Source organism: Carassius auratus, chromosome 2, assembly GCF_003368295.1.
Source record: "Carassius auratus strain Wakin chromosome 2, ASM336829v1, whole genome shotgun sequence".
In the NCBI taxonomy this organism is placed as follows: Eukaryota; Metazoa; Chordata; class Actinopteri; order Cypriniformes; family Cyprinidae; genus Carassius; species Carassius auratus.
The window spans coordinates 11,700,682-11,723,135 of NC_039244.1; the positions used below are offsets into that span (position 1 = coordinate 11,700,682).

A 22,454-nucleotide genomic window follows, 5' to 3' on the forward strand; every position below is an offset into this window, starting at 1 on the left:
TATATATATATATATTATATTTATATATATATATATTCATTTTTACTTTTTTGCATGCCACAGTCAGATAGGTTTCAAGTAAACCAAGATTCTGGGTTAAATACAACTTAAACTCAGTTTAACAGAAAATTTTGACTGTATGTTTGCATTTGGGAAATATAGGCATATAGATGTTTTACTTAAGTACTCTGCTATTAAAGGGATAGTTCATCAAAAAAAGATGAACATTTGTTGTTTATCTGCTTATCCCAAGGGCAAACAAGATGTAGGTGACTTTGTTTCTTCAGTAGAACACAAACTAAGATTTTTAATTCAAACCATTGCAGTCTGTTATATAATGGAAGTGAATAGGTATTACGGCTTTGAGAGTCAAAAAAACATACACAAATCCCTGCGGCTCGTGAAAATACATTGTGTAAAGACACAAAATGATCAGTCTGTGTAAGAAGCTGAACAGTATTTAAATAGTTTTTTACCCCTGATTAACCGCAATGTCCGATCTGTCCCGAGCACGTGCTCAACAGCCGGCGCTTGGCGCTGCTTCTTCTTCTTCTTGCTTTACGACAGATCACAGACTTATAAGTGCATTACTGCCACCAATCTCTCAAATTGACCATTGACACTCATAATTGAGATTGTAGATAGAGTGTCAGTGGTCCATTTGAGAGATAGGTGGCCATCAGATTTACCTTTTTTGGGTGAACCATCCATTTAAAACCTGTGATTTAATATTGAAGCTTCCCTTTACTCATCCAGGGTCATCCAGGTCTGATTGGTCTCATCGGTCCTCCTGGTGAGTCAGGAGAGAAGGGTGACCGAGGACTGCAAGGACCTCAGGGACTTGGTGGAGGGAAGGGTGATGCTGTGAGTGACGTGTGCTCTTTACATACATCTGAGTTAGTTCAGGATCTGGGTGTGCTTTTGTCTGCTCCTCACAGATGCTGTTATTTAAGAATGTGTTTATTTTGACTTGAAAAAAATTCATTGTTTTATTGACTGCAGGGTCCCGTTGGTTCTCCTGGTCCCTTCGGCCCCCCAGGTCCTCCTGGTATCCCTGTAAGTTTTTTTTTTTTTCTTTTTTATTATGAAATTAATTTATATGCTCCACTGCTATTAGTAATATAGAATCTATTCTATTGCATGTTATCATCAAGCTATCCAGGTGCTATTCTCTTTCGGCACACCTGAAAATGCTCGTCCACTCTTGCCATTTACTCCACTTGGTTCCCTTTTGTACATTTGACCACCCTAACATTTGCTTAATTGACTTCCTTGTTCTCTCTATCTTCAGGGCACACAAGGACAGAAGGGATCCAAAGGATCAACTGTAAGTGCCGAACATCTCCATTACACATGGTTATTGAGGTGGTACGTTTTTTTAGTATTACTGTGTAAATTAAGCATGTTTTCTGTTTTCCCAGGGTTCAGCTGGCCAGAAGGGAGACCCTGGCCTGATTGGACCACCAGGTCCTCCTGTAAGAAGAATATTATATTGCATGAAAATGAATCAGATTGTATTGAGAGCTGTGCTGAAAATCAAACTGACATGCTTATGTCTCCAATGGGATTGACTCTAGAGAATTGCCAGTGATTTAATCTATGGTTGTCTATCACTAGGGCCCTGCTGGTGACATCATTCAGTCCCTCCCAATCCAGACAAGTAAAAAATCGAGGAGGTCACCTGACATGCAGGATGACGAAGCAGCAGGAATGATGGATTATGGTATGGAGGGAATGGAGGATGTGTTTGGATCCCTCAACACCCTCAAACAGGACATTGAACGCATGAAGTTCCCACTGGGAACCCAGGATAACCCAGCCAGAACCTGCAAAGACCTTCAGCTCAGCCAACCAGACTTCCCTGATGGTGAGAGAAAGTTATGAAGTTACTTTAGCATTTTTTTATTTTTTATTAAACATACGCAAGAGGCAGTTAAGTCTGTCTGAAGTAAACAAGGCTTAATAATCAAAGATAAAACATCAATATGAAAAAAAGATATAGAGAGAAGTAATTGCCTGGGGCAAAAAAAAGAGAATTTTAACATGTTTTTTTTTTTTGACTGTAGGACAATACTGGATCGATCCAAATATGGGATGCATGGGAGATGCCTTCAGAGCGTACTGTAACTTCACTGCAGGTGGAGAAACTTGCATTTACCCCGATAAGAAATCCTCAGGGGTGAGAGGAGCTCATCTCTGCTAAATCTCATGATTGGTAGTAATATAAATCAAAAACAAAGAACTGTATTATCTTAGTGAATTATTTGATCACAGTTTCCATTTGTTCCAGGTTAGAATATCAAACTGGCCAAAGGAGTCCCCGGGATCTTGGTTCAGTGAATTTAAGCGTGGAAAAATTGTAAGTGTCCATTTTTCTCTTGGATTATAAATTTCATAAACTTTGAATCATAGCTCAGAAATCTGGTCATGAATGTCTCTCTTGTTTGAAGAGTGACAGTAGTTTAGGGCTTGTAGAAAAAAAAGTTTCTTATTCAGAATGTTGAAAAAAAAATACTATGCTTAGTAAAAGAAATACTAAGCTCAATTCTATTTGTATAACACACCTGGTTAGCGACTTATTCCTTTGCTGATGTGGTAATTTCTCAAAAGTACTAAAAGAACTAGATCAAGAAAGCAGAATCATTAAGCTGCTAATGATTCCCATCGCTACAAAACTTTTCAAAGTTCTTGACAGTTTTTTCAGCCATCTATTTCTTGTGTCTCAGTTGTCTTATGTGGATGTTGAGGAGAGCTCGATAAACTCAGTCCAGATGACATTCCTCAAGTTGCTCAGCTCTTCTGCCCGGCAGAACTTCACATACATGTGCCATCAGTCTGTGGCTTGGTATGATGCCAAGGCTGACAATTATGACAAGGCGCTGCGCTTCCTGGGCTCTAATGATGAGGAAATGTCGTATGACAACAGCCCCTTCATCAAGGCTCTTTCAGATGGCTGCTCGGTAAGAGTGCTGTTGATCAGTTTGCTGATTATACTGTATATTAGAAATGACCCGATATTACTATTAGCAGTTGTTTTTAAAGATTGTTTTTTTTAAAGATTAACTAGAAAGAATTTGAAGATTAACCTGATTAAAGTGAACGTTAGATAACATCAAAGGTGTAAAATGTAAAAATAGAGGAAATACCAATAAATACTGCATATATTTAAAAAAAAATAATAATATCCAATATGTACTGATATATTTTATATTTATACTATACCGAATGTTAATTAAAAGCAATATCTCATTATCACAACAAGAATACTATTTATACTGAATATTCTCTCCACTTCTTTTCTCATATTCTGATAAGTGAACCAGTGTTATTTTAGCATTATTTATATACTGTTATAGTACTTATTAATATTTGACCTTTTATTTTTATATTTTTTTTTTTTTAATTTGAATAATCTTGGATGTTAACTTCAAATTTTTTAGTTCTATTTATTTTTATTTAATTTTTAGTTTTAATAATTTTAGTAACTTTGAGTTAGTTGCCAAGTTTTAAGTTATTCATATAATATTAGTGTATGTATGTATATGTGTATATATATATATTAATATATATATATATATATACACTAATATTAATATATATATATATATATATATATATATATATATATATATATATATATATATATATTATTATTCTTTATTTCAATTAGTTTAACTTATTTTTAATAGTTGTCATTAAAGGGGATATAACTTTTCGGACAGTCTCATGTTAATCTTGAGTAGCATTGTGTCCTTCATATCTCTGAAGAGTCTTAGTTTTATCCGATTTATAAAAGACAGATACAGCTGTACCACTTCTCTCTGAAAACAGTCGAGCTTGTGGAGGTAAAAAGTCACAAAGACGTGAATCTGTTATCTATTAGGTGTGTTTGATCGATCAGTGTATGACATCAAAGTAGCGTGAGAGAGCAGACGGCTCTGTGTGCTTTCGAAACGCTCTCGTGATACTTTGATGTCAGACACAGATCAATCTGTGCAACGCTGCTTCAAGTCGAACACTCCTTTTAGCAAGCTGTGACACTGACATAAAACAGGAACAAAAACCTCATTGACTTAAATTGTATTTAAAACATTTGTCACAGAAATGCATGAAATGGCATAAGACGTCCCCTTTAACCGCAACAAGTTGTACAAACTGTGAAACTTCAATGTTGTTGGACTCTTGCCGCTTGTCCAATCTAACAGAACTAGCAGTTGCATAATACTGCTTAAAATGTTTATGACACAATTATTATCTTCCTCTTTCAGCTGAAGCAGGGATATTCGAAGTCTGTGATGGAAATTAATACTCCTCGCATCGACCAGGTGCCCATCATCGATGTCATGTTGAATGACTTTGGGGAATCCAGTCAAAGGTTTGGCTTTGAGGTAGGCCCTGTCTGCTTTCTCGGTTGAAGGACACCCCTCTACCTTTAAGGCAAGGGTCAAGGAGTGTGGCCAGCCAAGAGACCCCTGCCCACCTCCTCCTCGCGCCACAAACACACCAGCAGCACCCGCACTGTGTAATCGGAAATGGAATATTCATGGCCCTGATGGGATCCAGTCACAAGACTGAAACCTGGAATAAAAACAGAGAGGACACGAACTACCTGGTTGGCATTGGCGCACTTTTAGGAGAGGACGGAGGACCCATTCCTTTAACATCTCACCACTCTAAAGCCTGTAGGATTCTTTTCCCATTTCCTAACCCGTATTTTCCGTCACTTGACATTTTAAGGATTGTTATTTTTTTGTCCCATTTTAACCTTAATCCCAGCACCAAACCAATAAATTCCCATTCCCGTTCCTGCTCGTTTTTTCCTTTATCCTTTACAGATCCTCCTCCTGCTGTTGCTCCGAGCAAGACAGCCACAGTGGTGTGCTCTTGTCGTGAACACCCAAACAATTCATGTGCTTTTGAAATTTATTTTCATTTTTTTTTGGTAGAACTGTAATTATTATTTTGTACAATACTGTTCTTTCACCATTGCCTTGAAGTCTTGCATATGCATCAACATTTATTTGATAACTACCAAGTGTCTTTTCTCTAGATTTTTTTTTTTTTTTTTTTTTTTTTCTGGGACCAAATTTCAAATTTCATGAAATAAATTTCATCACACAATCAATCTGCCACTGTCTCTGCCAACTATTAAATAAACCAAGCATTCCAAATCTTTCATATTTGTAATTATACAGTATCCATTCTGTAAATATTTAAGCACTTGAAGTATCCTTTATTGTCCGGTAATATGTGGGCATGTCTGACATAAAGGATTAATGGCCTTCCACTAGTTTTCTTTTGTTTTCAAGAGGTAGCAATGATGCTGTGGTAATCAGTGACTCTACAATGCTAAAGAAACTTGATGAAAAGTAACTTGCTGTCAGATTGCATTTCTTGACACTATACCTCAATCTCCTAAAAGCCGTTTCCATTTCAAAGATGTCCAGCCTTTTACATGCAGAGCCTTGGTTTGTAAATCAAGTTGATATATTTCAGGCAGGGAGATTTATAATAAAAAAGACTATTTGTTAAGCTTTTGTTGGGTTATTTTGAAATTTCTACAATTAACCCTTTTTAGATCTAAAACTGAAAGAACTGTTTTGAGGTGCTTTTCATCTGACAGTATTGTATTAAAATGTATAATTGTTTCCTCTTTTTATGAATCATATTTTATTTTTCTTGTGATGTATGTGCAAAATTTGCTGCATTCCTAATTTCTCTTCATATTTAAAATGTTTGTGCTACGATGTGTTCAGGTTGTGTGGTTCTGTAACACTTAGGCTTTGTTTCGATTGCTTTATTTTTCTTATTCTTCCATTGTTTTTACGGTTCTGTCTGTGTCCCTGAAAATCCTTCAAATATATGACAATAGACTGAAAACATACTTATAATTTATGTAAAACGTGGAATAAATGATTGATTACATTTCAAGTAGATAATCTACTCCTTTTCAGATTTATCATTTCCGTTCAAAACCACTCATTCAGTCAAACCATTTAAGCCGTAATGTCATTGCATGTGAAGCATGTTTGGTTTTTGAACTATGTCTTGTTGATCTGTTCTACTAAATCTTTTAGGTTTTAGCTCACAGAATGATGCTGAAATCTAGAATAGAGATTATAGTTTCTTTAATAGCTGATGTTGCCATGGTGCTATAGGTGAACAGCTCATGCAGAAGTGATCATTCAGCTGCTGGAGCAGAAACTCGCTATGGTGATTCACCTGATGAGCAACACACAGCTATGAGCACCTGCATTTGAAGTGCCTTGGATGTTAATAGCCATGCATTTAGTGACCCTGAACTAAAGCATGCAATGTTGTTGTTGTTTTGTTGTTGTTGTTGTTGTTGTTGTTGTTTTTTTTTTTTCTTGAGTAGGAAAGTACTTTTTGAGATAAAAAATAATTAGTGCACCAAGTATTGTTTTACTTGTCATAAACGGGTAAGGAAACCATTTGATTCAGAAGAGAGGGTTTTTTGTTGTTCTTTTTTTAGAAAGAGGTCACTATTACAAGGGGCTACAGAAATCCAAAAAGTTTAAGTAGTATATTTTTAATGAAAACTATATTTCAAGGGCTGTGAGTGAAGAGACGAGTCTGTTTTGGTGTGTGACAGAAAGTACAATATATTAGTAAAGAGTTCTTCTTTTATTATTCTCCCTGGCTCCCTATTTTTACAGCCAAAATGATCATGTGAAAACATAAACATGTAGTTTCTGTACCACTAGCATAACTAAACAGAATTGCAAAAACCTTGTCTCCCTTTGGTCAGACAAACCGATAGTCCCGCCCCCAAGTCACGTAATTGATTGATCCCATGTTGGTGTTTTGTGTATCTCGAACAAACAGAGCAAAGTTACGATAATGCCACACATATCCACAGTGTTTACACTTGTTGAGGGAATTGACCCATATATAATTTTGAACATCAAAAAAAAAAAAAAAAAAAAAATTCACACTCACACAATTTTTTTAATATTAATGTGGCAAACCTGAAAATATCAGGGAATTTTTAAATAATGGTTTTCAGGCATTTAAACGCAAATAATACATGACGTTTTGTAACACAATGAAATATAATGATTTTCTGGAGATTCTCCCCAGTAATATTCACATACAAATACTTACGGTATTTTTCGGACTATAAGTCGCACCTAAGTATAAGTCGCATCAGTCCAAAAATACGTCATGACGAGGAAAGAAACATATATGAGTCGGATTGGACTATAAGTCGCATTTATTTAGAACCAAGAACCAAGAGAAAAAAATACCGTCTACAGCCACGAGAGGGCGCTCTATGCTGCTCTGTGGTAGACTACAGGAGCACTGAGCAGCATAGAGCGCCCTCTCACGGCTGTAGAGGGTAATGTTATCTCTTGGTTCATTTCTCTCGGTTCATGTTAAATTAATTTTGATAAGTCGCACCTGACTATAAGTCGCAGGACCAGCCAAACTATGAAAAAAAGTGTGACTTATAGTCTGGAAAATACGGTATTCAGTATTGAATGACTGAAAATCGTCATTGTTGGGAACTCTGAATACAACTACATGTGTTCCTGAAAAGGTGTCAGTGCTTTCGTGATAATATTCATTAATAAGAAGTCAGTAGAGTAGCCTGTGCACAGCTGCTCTGAATTTAAACTTTACTTCTCGCAGGAATAACGGTAATTTAATTACAGAGATACATTCAAGGACCTGGCGTTGCATCAGGTTTTCTCTTTTGCTTTTCTGCGTTTTAAAGGATGTGTTATGGTGTAATTGAATTTGAACCGCTTGAGGTCATCCATCCAAATAAATAAATAAAATAGTGATGTGCAAAAAGTGATAGGATTCCTCAGTGCTATACATGTGTAACCCAGCATATTAATAATGGCCAAATTAAGTGAACTAACTACAAACCAAACTCTTGTGAAATAAGTAAAGGAGCAAAGAAGAGTGAAAGGGTGAGACTGTATATTTTAAATGTGTATGTCTGCCAAAATTGATTAAGGAGTATGCTAACAGATGCTCAATTAGTGACTTCCATTAAAATGAACAACATTGCAGTGGAGTATTGCAATGTTCTACAGGACACATGCATTATGGAAGATGTCAAATGTGATGAACTGAGCCTAAAATTGACTGAAATCAGATCAGTTCTATGTAAATTATGTATTTATCTGTCATGTAAATTCATGTGCCATGTTAAGACTGCAGAATTGTCTTAAAGAATGTTCATCAATATGTTTTATTACTGTTCTCAGAAATAGAGTACTGTGGCTTGGACATTATCAAAATGCAATAATATAATGTATTACATTTATTTCTGGTCAACTGTGATCCAATACATAATGAAAGATATTATGATGGGAAGGAGATGGACCACTTATAAGATGAAAATGTAAAAAAAAAAAAAAAATGAAAAAGTGTGCAAAACAGATGCACACAGGTTTAATTTTATTATTTGTTTTTATAATAGATGGTGGATACAACAAACTACACTAAATGCCAAATGTCCAAAAACAGTATTCTCTATTGTAAAACTGACAAAAAGTTAGTTTAGATTTGCTTGCATGACTTGCATGAATCTGCATGGGTGCCATAATTAATACTTAGTATATACAAGCTATTTGTATTTCCTTTTGCTACCACAAAATAGTGTAACTCTTGTTCAAAATGACTGATCGGTAGTCAGTTGTGGCATGTTGAATCAAAAGCTGCTATGATCCTTTTGAGCTGTTTGAATACTCTAGGAGCATCAGTGAAAGCTGTGCAGACCTAGCACTCAGAATGCTGAAGCTTAATGCAGAAAGACGTCACGTCAAAAGGTCCTGCCAGCTACTTGTGAATGATTGTCTTGAAATACCTTTATTGCATTATTCATTCCTTCCTAACTTCAAAGGTACTTTATCACTTCACAAAAGGGACTGTCATTGTCCTAGATTCAACTTTCAGAAGTCTTAGTATTAGTACTGAGTAACTCCGTAGAACCGTACTGCCTACATCACAATTTTGTAATGAAAATGATATATATCTACTCTCTCTCTCTCTCTTTGGTTATATAGTTACAGTTTTGGTGTCTTTGAAAAGAAGACCCTTTGGGTCAAGTAACCAAGTAGCCACAGACAACCAAAAAAGAAAATATGAATATATACCTCAACAATATAGTCAAACAGAGCAAGAAAAAGGGAGAATGACAGATTTGAAGGAGGAGAAAAGAGGAAATTATGAGCAAGAACACATGACAAAAGTGTTTATTTGTCAACTGTGAGTCACTGCTCTTGTTTAATCATCACTACATTTTCTATTTAGTAACAGCTGATCTATTTTACAGTGAGTTCATTTCACAAAACACAAATTTCTGGCAGAGGTTTAAATCTTGGTTGGGTTCATCATGCCTATTAATTCTTTAAAAAATATATATCTTATTTTGTATTCTTTCTTGTAATTCTTTCTGGGGTATCGACGGGTACAACAATGCCATGGATTACATTAAATACAGCATACCATATATAAAGCTTTACTGGGAGAACAGCAGTGATGTAGCCAAATGTTCCACAAGCAGAAGGTCCATTATCTTTGGCTTCACTGTGGCCTCCATGTTTGATGTGCCTAAGTGTCCAAAATAAATCAGCAAAGCTTATTTGCCTTTATTGAGACAGCTCCTGTCTGAGTAATGACTGGTGAGATGCTCCAGCTCATGAATAACGTCTCTTCATAAAGGTTCTGGTTGTGTGTGTGTGTGTGTGTGTGTGTGTGTGTGTGTGTGTGTGTGTGTGTGTCTGGCATCCCATTCCTGTTGGGAACACCTTTCATTCAGAGCTCTAGCAGGCAGCAGCTGTGGCCAGATGCCAGACACAAACGTGCCCAGAGTTAATGTGTTAGTGTGATTCAGAGAGTGTACGTTGCAGCCTGCTGGGTCAGTGTCTCCGTTTGTCTTCAGTGTCTTCACTTAAGGCAGCAAATCCATATTTAGCAAAATAAATACTGAAGGCCTAAGAATACATTGGTTTTTACACACATGCTACGGCTTTTGTACAATGTGTGTTCTGCTGGCAAAAATTCTGATTTTTCACTTTCTTGTGTTCGGCTTGCTCAAGTATGGAAGCCACCATGGAGGATATATATATATATATATATATATATATATATATATATATATATATATATATATATATATATATATATATATATTAGGGGTGTAACGATACGCGTATTCGTATTGAACCGTTCGGTACGACGCTTTCGGTTCGGTACGCGGTACGCATTATGTATACCGAACGGTTCGTTGGAGTATTTAATTATATTTGAAAAAAAAAAAAAAAAAGAGAGAGAGAAATATAATGATATGCGTTCAACAAGGTAGCCCAATAACCCAAACAACGTAACAGGCAACGCCCCTGACACTCCCGAAGAAGAAAAAAACACCATCTTATATGTTTATGTTAGGCTACTCAGCAGGCGCTCGCTCACTCAGTACGCGCTGAAGGCTCGTTGCAAAATAGCCAATGCGTTTAACAGACTAGAAATGAGAAGATCCTCCAATAACCAACAGGTCTGGTGTTTGGGTGCACTTTGGATTCCCTTTAAGCTATAATGGTGATGGCAAGAGAGTGGTGGATAAAAAAACAACGGTATGTCGCATCTGCAACATGACAGGGTACACCAGCGGGATTACAAAAAAAAAAAAAAAAACACCAGCGGGAATATCTGGGATATATGCGTCAGTACCATCTGGGAAAAGACGAAAAAAAAGGAGAAACATGCACGCAGCAAACTATCCCTGCAGCATTTAGACACTATAGCTTACAGGGAATCCAACCCAAACACCAGACCTGTTGGTTATTTTAGGATCTTATATTTCTGGTCTGTTAAAGGCATTCGACATTTTGCAACGAGCCTTCAGCGCGTGCTGAGTGAGCGAGCGCCTTAGGGGCCGTTCACATATCGTGCCTAAAAACGCATGGAAAACGCTAAGCGCGTCTTTCTCCTCCTTTCCAAAGCGCTCGGGCAGAAGCGCTCATGAGGCGTCTGTCTTTGCTAAGCAACAATGACGTGCTCTCTCCATGAGACGCGGAAATTTCAGCGAAGGATAAATGGATTTGCAGCTCTAAAAATCGCTTGCAGTAGCTCTGCTACTAAATTTATTTCAAAATTGCAATCCATATACAACTATGATCAGCTGATCCTTCATCTTGGCTGAGCTCTCAACGTTGTTACGGGAAAGGATGAAGCTGATTGGTTGGTTCTTGTCACATGACCCGCGGTGCGCTTGCGGCATTCTGAAAAGTTGAGATGTTTTTACATTTTACTGTATCTAAAACGTATCGAACCGAACCGAACCGAACCGTGACATCAGTGTATCGTATCGAACCGAACCGTGAATTTTGTGAACCGTTACACCCCTAATATATATATATATATATATATATATATATATATATATATATATATATATATATATATATTAGGGCCGGGACTTTAATGCGTTAATTGAGATTAATTAATTACACAAAAAATAACGCGTTAACTAAGATTAATTAATTACAGAAAAAAAAATTCCCGCATTTTTAATAACTTATTTTTGCACCGCGGAACTTTTCTCACTGGATGAGTTTCGGCGGACCGATTATACTGGAGCACCAAGTAGCGTTCGCATATCACCGCAGCATATGATCGAACCTCAAGTATCACCTCAACGCAAAACATATAGCAGCTAGCGTGGACTTTACACTTTATGTTTAACTATGTTATTATTTTGTTGGTGCAACTGGCAGTTTAGGTTGAACTCTTTATTGTTTTGCCCAAGGTAATTGAGAGTTGGACTTAGTATGTTATGGCCTCTGAAGCAACAGAGAGATGTTTTCTAATAGTCAGTGTTTCCAATGTTCTGAATGTAATTGACAGTATTGTGTTTTACTTTAAAACACTTTACAGAAGGTTCCAGCACCTATAAGCTACCTAAATTTCTGAAATGTACTATTTCTAAATTGTTTCTAAATATGCTATTGCTACACTTAATGGCAAAAATGGCACTGGTCTGCTGGACTTGGTTGAACAAAAATAAACAATATTTTGTTGCTTAAGCTTATGTATTCAGTCATTATTCAATGGTATACTATAAATCCATGTGAAAAAAAAAATACTTCTCACTGTTCTCAGGTCAAATATTTATATGCGATTAAAATGCGATTAATTTCGATTAATTAATTACAAAGCCTCTAATTAATTAGATTATTTTTTTTTAATCGGGTCCCAGCCCTAATATATATATATATATATATACATCCCATGGTGGATTCCATACATAATTTTTTTTATATATAAAATAAAATAGAATAAGATAAATAAAACATGTTATAAAATTATCCCACAATGCTGACTTTTTTCCTCATAATTATAATTATAAAAATTAAAATACCGAAATATTCTTATTTATTATTATTATCTTTTTTATTTTATTTTTTTATTTTTTTAAACAAGTTTCCATTCACGTGTTTTTGTGTGTGTGCACTAGTGCTGTAACACATGGCCCAGAGGAGTCGGCATGACAACAAACTGTTACTAGAGACAACAACAACAATAGCCACATGACATGCGCTTGTGTGAGAGGGTTCCAGAGATTCCACAAATGTAGTTTAAATGAAGACATATCACATTGGAAAGGAAAGAAACCTTTTACTGTGCTTGTGTTTTTGTGGATGATCCAGCTTGACCAAAAGAAAGCTGCTTGGTTTGAAAGTGACTTCTGTGACTTCTTGAAAGTGCTTTCAAGGACAATTGACCCTAAGGGCTAACAGCTCTCAATCTTTCTTCTTTTGCAAATTCACTATTTCTATTATTTATAGCAATTATGTAGTGCAAAGCATACTTCACTAGAATATGTCACTATTAATTGTCAATCATGCTATACATTTCCTGATAAGAAATAAATATATCATTAAGATGTCTAGCTTTTCAACAGTTGTTTCTGAATCAGGAAAGAAATATGTACGGATCAAACAGTGTTTATGAGTGAAAACAGTTATGTCAGTAGATTTTGATGTTAGAGAATAGGCAGGGGATGGATGTTTTCACTGGAGGAAGCGTTATAGATTATGGACTTTTATTTTGGCAATAATTCAAATGCCGTGATGTATTTGTTTCTTACAAAAATGCAGCTGTACACTACATTAGATGTTAATTGATGGTTAATTGAGTTGTGTGGATCATTGTGATGTTTTTATCAGATGTTTGGACTCTCAAAAGCAAAATTTGTACGGCACCCATTCACTGCAGAGGATCCAGGAAGTACAGATAATGGGTGCAAATTTTCCTAACTACTCCTTTAACTATTTTGTTGTAGTGTTTATCTTGTTAATTGTGTTGTACCTAGTAGTTTATTAGTGAAAGCTTTAAGATAGGCCTAATATACATTATATTAGATTATATCAATTGCAAGAACAATATTTTATGTTTTTATATATATTTATTTGATGAGTATTTGTGTAAGCAGGATAAATTAAAGTCAAGCTGGTGCCGTCAGGTTTTAGTGAAGCATTGCTCAATTAAAATGACTGCTTCCATAATTCAAAGACAACTTATTTTTAATTGTTCAGTAATGTCTCTTAATGAGTGTGATTTCACTAACATGGATTGTAAACTGATATGACACTGAAAACTAAAATAAAAATATATTTTGATAAAGGAACAGATAAAGATGGAACCCTACCTCTAAAAAAGGATAGGCTAACCACAGATGTTGCCAAGCAACTAACTGAGGCACAGTGAAGTCTATGCTCCAAATTCTGATGTGCAATTTGAGCATTTATAGGTCTACAAACGATATCAACCATCACTTCACAGACAGCAGAGACACATGGAGCCTATGGCAAGCCATTCAGACCATCACTGACTACAAACACACACCACAGGCTTGTGATAATGACACATCCCTCCTAGATCCACTCAACAACTTGTATTCTAGGTCTGACATACAGATTGACACACCTGCACAAAAACTGCCCATACCTCCCAAAGACCAGGTGCTCTGTCTGTCTCCAGCTGACCTAAGGAAGACTCTATCTAGGATTAACCCACGCAAGGCTGCGGGTCATGACAACATACCTGGCCTTGTACTGAGAGACTGAGCCAGGCAGTTATCCCCACATCTCAAATCCACAACAATTATACCAGTACCAAAAGAAATCACCTGTGTCCTGTCTAAACGACTACCATCCCATAGCACTTATTGAATGTATTTTTTTCTTCTTTAATAGTGTATGTGTGTGTGTGTGTGTGTTGTTTTGATGTATTTTAAAGTTCACAGTCTAAAATAAAACTGGATGATATATTCTTAATTCTTTCTGACAAACAACAAATGATAATGTGAATTACAGTATGTACTTTTTTTTATTTTATTCACTCACACAAAATGTTTGGGAATGTAATGGTAGGCTACATTTACTCGAGTAGTCTATATTTTTTCAGTACTCTTTCCACTGCCAAGGGATGATAACGTCATGTCCTGTCTAAGAGCGCGCTGCAGCTTTAAATGCTCAAGCTGCTCAAATCAGAATGGATTCTTGGCTGTCAGAGTTTTTATTGTTCATCAGCTAAAAAAAAAAAAAAAAAAAAAAAATGAATCAGAAAGTAGTTCCAGTGAGTTCATCTGAATCATTATAAGGGGCGTACTTCCGTTTCTCATTCCGTTTCGTAATAATTATCGTGAAGGCGGGCTGAATTTCGAGTCTGACTCACTTAATGAACCACAAGATCTTAGTAATTCGTTATTTGAAATGAAGCCGAAATTGTTATACTTGTGAGACTAAAAAAACCCTGTAGTTGCTAAATGGTTGTTCACATAACAAAGCAGAAAGAAAGATATGCATGGCTTGCCGAAATCAGTGATCAGTTGAAAAATAATAATAATAATGAATGAATGAATGAATGATGTAACTAACTTTTCTTTCTTCAGTGTAATAGGCTAAGCTTTGTTATACCCAATTTTATACCCAATTTGTTATACCCAATATCACATTTAAGCCATCTTTAAAAGTGCAATTAAATCTCAGTTCTTATTTCCAAATATATTGTCTTCTTAATTGATCTAAATGATCGTTAATGGATTTGTTAAGGAGCCAGAATCGTTCGAAATGCTCTAATGATGTAATATCCGCTGAGAGTCTCCACACATCTCTCAAACTTTTTCTGCGCCCGGAGCGACGATGACAGCGCACGCACTTTCAGCGGCTCTATCAAGGGGCTCCGATCCCACGATACTGACAAGAAGCTCGATCTGAAACATCGGAGAGTGAATCAGGTTGTAAGAGAGACGTGGGAGGGAGACCGGAGGCAGAATGCGGGCGCTGTTCGTGGTGCTGAAGCCGCTGTGTTTTCTCGCTCTGCTTGGATACTGCCCTTCCGCGGTGAGTGCTGCGCACCTTCCTGACTTTACATAGACAGAAACTTGACATGTCTGAGTCCCGCTCCTACTACACCACTGAGTCATAGGAACGAGATATATGCAAAGTGCGATAAGATCCTTTTAATTGTAACCTCAGCGAGAAAGAGAAAAGAAAATGTAATAAAACTAAGCTGGGTTAAAATCTTGAGATATGTGAGATACTTTACAAAATGTGATTTAAAAATCGAAAAGCCTGAGTTTCTGTAATTCTCTCGTGGATGCAGCACAAATGGTCACAGATAATATTTTTAGATCTTTTATTCATGTTATAGTGAATGAGATATTGCACATTAAAGCATTCAGCAGGCATTTCTTGGCTGTTTATTTCATCTTGAGTGTTTGGTCACACTTTTAGGTGTCTTTTTTTAGAACTGTATATTTACATTAAAATACATTTTGTGTACATTTTGTTCGTGTCGAAATGATCGTGAAAATTGCATTTCCCCCATTTTTTCCCCTTTCTATTACATGTACAATACTAGTATATACTAAGGTTTACACTACAATACAAATTAAGATGGATGTTTCCTACAGTAAGTACAAAAGTAACTTATAATTACAATAATTACATGCAGTTACTATACAGTATAACAACATGTACTGTATGTGTATGAAATGGACATTGCAATACACTTTAACTTAACTGTAACCTGATATCAAGGATTATTCTATTACTATTTTGTTAAATTGAGAGTTCAATAGTATACTAATCTACAGTATTTGATGTTGATAAAGTGTTTTAATGAGGAAATATTTTTCTCCTCAGTGTTCTGAATCTATTCTCAGCACTACTATTAATATATACACAATCACTAATGGGTCTATTTTAGCAATGGGTCAAGATCTGATCTGCATTGTTGAGGCACAGCCATGTATTTTTCACATTACATCCAAATAACTGCATCAATTTGATGTCCTGTCATATGTGTTCAGAAATAAAATAAATCTGTAGTATCAGTCAGAGTTTTATGAGGATCTCTCATCCAGTCTTCATAAACCCAGCTGCAGGTCTTATTTGAGGAGCAGAATCCCTCTGCTCATATTTCATAATGGCAGTGAACTAGCAGGAAGTACCCATCCAACTTGGAGATGATACAGTTTGCTGAAATTGCAGTTAGTTGTTAGTTGCAGCAGCATCAGGAAGTGTGCCAGAGTGTATAAAGAACTCTGTTTTTCAGCTCGCCTGTAAAAGGCTAGTCCCCAGAGCCGGCCTTTCAGAGCCCGCTGTGAGAGTTGGGAAAAAACTGAATGTGGGTGTTTACGAAGCGCCTTTATTTTTGCAGACAATCTATGGAAATTTTGGGAGATGAATGCAGAGAGAGGCTTTATCATGAAGGTGTTGCGATAGCGTGCTATTTGTCATCAAAACATGCTATTTATGCCCTGCCTTGATGTGTGTTGAATTATTTTCAGAATTTTGATGAATCGAAATGAATAATCAGTGGAATACACAGTAACTGCACAATATTTATCCTGTGCTCTACTTTCGATTTAAAATTAACCATATAGTGTCTTATAGTCAGAGACACATATTTAAAGGAAGCCATAAGTTTGCTGAAAATTTACTCACCGTCAGGCCAAAATGTAGACGAGTTTGTTCATTTATCAGAACAGATTTGAGGAAATATAGCATTACGTCACTGGATCCTGTGCAGTGAATGGGTACCGTCAGAATGAGGGTCCGAACAGCTGATAAAAACATCTCAATAATCAACAAGTAATCTACACGACTCCTGTCTATCAGTGAATGCCTTGTTAAGCAAAAAAGCTTAATCAGGCTTTCTTCTTTTAGCATTTTTAGCTTCAAGCCATAATTTTTCACCAAATACATGTCTATAATCCATAATAATGCTTCCTCTAGTGATAAAATACATCCCTTGCTGTCCTCTCACATCATTGTCCACCAGCATATTTGTTTAGTAGAGTTTTGAACAGTTTTGCTAGTAATCGGAGCTTGTTCTGTGCATATTTCTCTGCTGATTCAGCCACAATTACTTTTTTTTTTCTCTGGAGAAAGCAATATCATGGGTATTTTAACCAGATGCAAAAGTTTGAAGTAAAATATCGACTCCCCAGATTTAAATACAAAACAAAATGATATGCATATTTAAAAATGATTTATATATTTAGTCAATCATCTCTCTGTAAAACGAATATAATAAGTAATTGTAATAATATGTAATAATAATAAAAAATGCAGTAATATTTAATTTAAAAAAGGGATAATAAAATGAAGCACTGAAGAAGTGGATAGCCATGGAAGTTTATTGTAGTTCTCACTAAATATCCACATCTCAGTTTCACTCTGCTGCTTAAAGCATGCTTGAGGCATGGAATCAGATTATGTCACATTAAAATTCATTGCATTGAGAATGTCTGTGTGTATGTTCGTACAGACCATCAGACCCAAGGAAGGCTGGCAGGTGTACAGTTCAGCGCAGGATGCTGATGGCCGCTGCATCTGTACGGTGGTGGCACCAGAACAGAACCTGTGCTCCAGAGACGCAAAGAGCAGACAGCTCCGCCAGTTACTGGAGAAGGTGTGTGTGCACATAATGCATGTCTAAGAGCTCTGAAGTCGCTTTATATTGACATGTGGTTTAGATAACAAAAGCTTTCATTTCGGCAATTTGTAAGCATTATGCTAGACTGCTCACCATTGTCATCTATTAAGATTGCCACAGGCTTCTCTGCAGCTGATTGTGTAGGAGCATAAAGATGATGGTAATGCAAAAAGTCCTGAAGGGTTCTTTAGGCTCCCTCTTGTTTCTACTTCCTAAGCTTTGTTTCTGTGTTACTGTAAAAATGTCAAATAGTTATTGGCCCATAAGACATATCTGTGTCATACTTTGTTTGGTGGATGCTAGTGAAGGAAGTAATAGGGTTGACCGAACCATAGTCTGATTTTTATCCTGTTTTAAATGTGTCAGCTGTGGTATGTGTCTAAGATCTTTCCGTCTTTACTTGGGTTGCGTTAAGTGGAATTATGGAAATGCAGAATTCCCTGGAGACATAGTGTCAGGGCTGATTTACACCAGTTGAAAATATTATTTAAATCTATCGCCTTCTTCCTTTTCGCAGTTCAAAGAATGATTAATGGATCCTAACTTCATTTCGGCCCATCTTCCTCTCTTAAGATTCAGAACATGTCGCAATCGATCGAAGTGCTGAACCTGAGGACCCAGAGGGACTTCCAGTACGTCATGAAAATGGAGAGCCAGATGAAAGGACTCCGGTCCAAGTTCAGACAAATCGAGTCGAACCGAAGAACATTATTGACTAAAAACTTTCAGGTGAGCTACCATTAAACTCATGCCTCGGAGGAAATCAATGCTCCTTTCTCATATGAACAGAACCGTTTGAAAAAGCCACACTCGTGCCATTACTCTCCAAGAATGAAGAATCAAATCCCACTTTAAAGCTTCTTGTCTTTATCCTTCACAAACGTTTCAAAAGGCCACACCCATTTCAGCATTCCTGGAAATCCTGTAAACATCTAAAGGTCGTGTTTTATTTCCAAGCAGTGATATCATTTCAGTCTAGCAGGTCATTGTTCAGAACGTCTTGCTGTTTACTGGGCGAGCTGTGCAATGCTCTTGCATTTGTTTCTGTTAATGTAAGCAAATCTCCCCTCATGTGATTTCTATTTAAATGTCTGTCTGGTTTTTGCAGGAGCTGAAGGGGAAGATGAATGAGCTGCAGCCGCTGATTCCAGTGCTGGAGCAGTACAAGACCGATGCCACACTCATTTCCCAGTTCAAGGAGGAGATCAGGAACCTGTCTCTTGTGCTGACTGCTATCCAGGAGGAGATAGGAGCGTATGATTATGAGGAACTCCAGCAAAGGGTTCTCAGCTTGGAAGGAAGACTGAGGAACTGTATGAACAAACTCAGTGAGTTCAACTCAACATGAATTTTGTGGTATCTGCTTGTGTGGTATGGTATGTGTACCTTTAAAGCTCAAAATGTCTTGACATGCTTATATAGCAGCTGACATTACTTGTCATTCTGCACTGTGTCAGCCTGTGGTAAGTTGATGAAAATCACGGGGCCCATCACTGTAAAGACATCGGGAACGAGGTTTGGAGCTTGGATGACAGACCCTCAGGCTTCACCTAAGAACAACAAGGTAATAAGACTATTATAATGGACAGAAACGATGGAAAAACTAGTTCCTGGAGGCAATGCCACTGAAAAGTGGGCAAACATTGTGGCATATGTGTTATGCTTTTCAGCAGCATTGCTTCCAGAAACTAGATTTTCCATTATTTTTGTGCATGATAAAAAATAAAAAAATAAAATAAAAAATAACTCAGATAAAGAGTTCAAAGACTTCAAAACCAGTGACAAAACCAACCAGCTCTGAGATCAATCACAACTTATAAACTTTGATTCGAAGCAAAAAAAAATATGATAGATAGATAGATAGATAGATAGATAGATAGATAGATAGATAGATAGATAGATAGATAGATAGATAGATAGATAGATAGATAGATAGATAGACATGACTGTAATTTAATATCAGTTACATATTCAAGTAAATACAACAATTTTATATAAATAATTTACTTTTTTGTTTAAAATGTATAATATTATTCATCAAGGGCACATTAAAATGATCAAAAGTAACAACGAATGCTTTAAAATTCGAATTAATTATGTTCTTTTGAACTTTCCGTTCAGTAAAAAAATTCTGTAAAAAAAAAAAAAAAAACAGTTTACAGAGAAAATTGAGCCATGATAATACAAATGTTTCTTGAGCATCAAATCAGTATATCTGAATGGTGTCTGAGGATAATTTTCAAGTCACACTGAATTATGGTTTCTGCTGAAGAATAACTCCGAGCTCATGGTGAGGTGTCTTAAAAGGTTTATAAGTAAAGTCTCTGTCTATATGGAGAAATTGAATGAAATTTTTTACTTACTGAATACATTTTGTTGTGCTCCTTAGATGATGCATATATAAGATGCAAGTTCCACGTGTTATTCATCACAATTGTTATGTTCTAATGCAGGTCTGGTACATGGACAGCTATACAAACAACAAGATTGTCCGTGAGTATAAATCGGTTAGCGACTTTGTAGCTGGGGTCGAGTCAAGAACCTACAACCTTCCGTTCCACTGGGCGGGAACCAATCATGTCGTCTACAACGGCTCCCTGTACTACAACAAGTACCAGAGCAACATCATTGTCAGATACAGCTTTGAAAGTGGCCGGGTCATGACCCAACGAGCACTGGAGTCTGCCGGCTTCCACAACGTCTACCCCTACACTTGGGGCGGATTCTCAGACATTGACCTGATGGCCGATGAGCTTGGTTTATGGGCCATCTATGCCACCAATCAGAATGCAGGGAATATAGTCATCAGCCAGCTGGATCCTCTGACCATCCAGGTGCTGAACTCTTGGAACACAGAATACTCCAAACGGAACGCGGGTGAGTCCTTCATGATCTGCGGCACGCTGTACATCACCAACTCCCACCTGACTGGTGCTAAGGTATACTACTCTTATTCCACCAAAACCTCTACCTATGAGTACATGGACATCCCCATCCATAACCAGTACTTTCACATGTCCATGCTGGATTACAACGCCAGGGATCGTGCACTTTACGGCTGGAACAATGGCCACCAGGTACTGTTCAACGTCACGCTGTTCCACATTATTAAAACTGATGATGAATCCTGATGGATCTGCCCTGAGGTGAGAGGAAAACTTGATTCTGTAATCGCTGCGGTATTGCTATGAAATAATGGGTTTTATATATTTCAATCAAAAGATGTGCTTAGTGTGAGGTTGAGTGCCTCTGGAGATGTCAGTCAGCGTTGCACTCCTCCGTTTGTAAAACAGTAGTCATTAAACTCAAACTCGGACTCGGATAAGGACATTCATGGACTTTGAAGGTTCTGTTTAAATGTTGTTTGTGCAACTTTCAGTGCGTAGCAATGGTGTTCATCTATACTATGTGATTCAGCAGAATGTAACAAATACTTTTAACTAAAAACGTAGAAACATTAAATAAAAAAAAAATCCTTTTTATGGAGATTATATGCTGATCTAGCAAACTGTGTCGCTTAGTTTAAGCTTGTCAAATGTTTAGAGGAGTAAGGACATATTTTCCAGCATTCAAGGGGATTGTTCACCCAAAAATAAATGTGTCATTACTTACTCATCTTTGTGTTGTGCCAAAACGTTATGGCTTTCTTTCATCTGTGGAACAAGTAATATATCTATATTATGGAAATAAATGGGCTCCAATGTTTGGTTCCCAGTGTTCTTTAAAATATCATGTTTCACAGAGAGATGAAAAGTCATGCAGATGAAAAAAATGAGGGTTAGTAAATGTTGACAGAATTCTGACCCTTTAAAGCTTTCAAGTCAATCCATGCTGAAATTAGTTCACATTGTACAGTGTAATTACAATTAAAATTGCTACTTTGTGTTCATGGTTTGATGTTGTTTCTGTCTACTTCATATATAAATAGTCTGAGAAAAGAATTCATTTTAGAATAGTATCTCAGCTTTCCCACAACAGCAAATCATTTTTTTTCTTTGTCAGAAAATGCTATTCAATAATGTTACTTCTACCTCATATTTCCAGATGTAATTCAACAAAGGCTTTGTTCGTGCTTTCTTTTTTCTGCTCAAGGGAATTTACGGATGAGAGAACTTCTGAAATTTCTGAGGGCTTTGTGATTTTGCTTTTGATGTTGATGAGAAATTATCTTTCTAGTTTTCATCATCTCCAAAGAGTTTATTCTTCATTTAGTGACAATGATCAAAAAAAAAAAAAAAAAAAAAAAAAAACTTTCCTCTGTTCAGACATTGAAACAGAACAGCTTATTATGCTGTTGTTTTCTCAAAACATGTGATTCAGCCGGTTCTGTGCCAGAGGATGCTCTATCAATATTCATATACCTAAATGAAAAATACCTAAAACAAAGTCATTCATTTCCCCCTTAAAGGAACATTTTTGTACATCGTGTTCACTTCCCGTCTGCTGATTCAGAAACAAGTGACAGCGCT

General features: G+C 36.6%; 2 protein-coding genes across 2 annotated transcripts in view; both read left to right on the top strand.

Moving 5' to 3' along the window:
* The window catches only part of LOC113115710 (collagen alpha-1(XI) chain-like), a 90,842-nt gene extending 84,903 nt beyond the window's left edge, over positions 1 to 5,939 (top strand). Inside the window, exons 59-67 of the mRNA XM_026283267.1 lie at positions 757 to 864; positions 1,003 to 1,056; positions 1,292 to 1,327; positions 1,422 to 1,475; positions 1,618 to 1,867; positions 2,067 to 2,179; positions 2,291 to 2,359; positions 2,727 to 2,960; positions 4,269 to 5,939. Of these exons, the coding sequence (XP_026139052.1) occupies positions 757 to 864; positions 1,003 to 1,056; positions 1,292 to 1,327; positions 1,422 to 1,475; positions 1,618 to 1,867; positions 2,067 to 2,179; positions 2,291 to 2,359; positions 2,727 to 2,960; positions 4,269 to 4,415 (1,065 nt within the window). The 3' untranslated portion in view covers positions 4,416 to 5,939. The remainder of the gene's footprint in view (positions 1 to 756; positions 865 to 1,002; positions 1,057 to 1,291; positions 1,328 to 1,421; positions 1,476 to 1,617; positions 1,868 to 2,066; positions 2,180 to 2,290; positions 2,360 to 2,726; positions 2,961 to 4,268) is intronic.
* A 9,137-nt stretch (positions 5,940 to 15,076) lies between these two features.
* LOC113110694 (noelin-3-like) lies at positions 15,077 to 21,810 on the top strand. The gene is made up of 6 exons (XM_026274835.1): positions 15,077 to 15,383; positions 17,818 to 17,961; positions 18,559 to 18,714; positions 19,094 to 19,313; positions 19,443 to 19,549; positions 20,439 to 21,810. The coding sequence occupies exons 1-6, from the start codon at positions 15,315 to 15,317 to the stop codon at positions 21,114 to 21,116; spliced, it is 1,374 nt and encodes a 457-aa protein (XP_026130620.1). The 5' UTR covers positions 15,077 to 15,314; the 3' UTR covers positions 21,117 to 21,810.
* The last annotated feature ends 644 nt before the right edge of the window (positions 21,811 to 22,454 follow it).

Excerpts from the sequence above, each read along its gene's own strand:
- LOC113110694 (XM_026274835.1), top strand. The coding sequence starts at position 15,315 with ATGCGGGCGCTGTTCGTGGTGCTGAAGCCGCTGTGTTTTCTCGCTCTG. Across the intron at positions 17,962-18,558 it reads TCCGCCAGTTACTGGAGAAG|ATTCAGAACATGTCGCAATC; the intron begins GTGTGTGTGCAC and ends TCCTCTCTTAAG. Across the intron at positions 19,314-19,442 it reads GAACTGTATGAACAAACTCA|CCTGTGGTAAGTTGATGAAA; the intron begins GTGAGTTCAACT and ends GCACTGTGTCAG.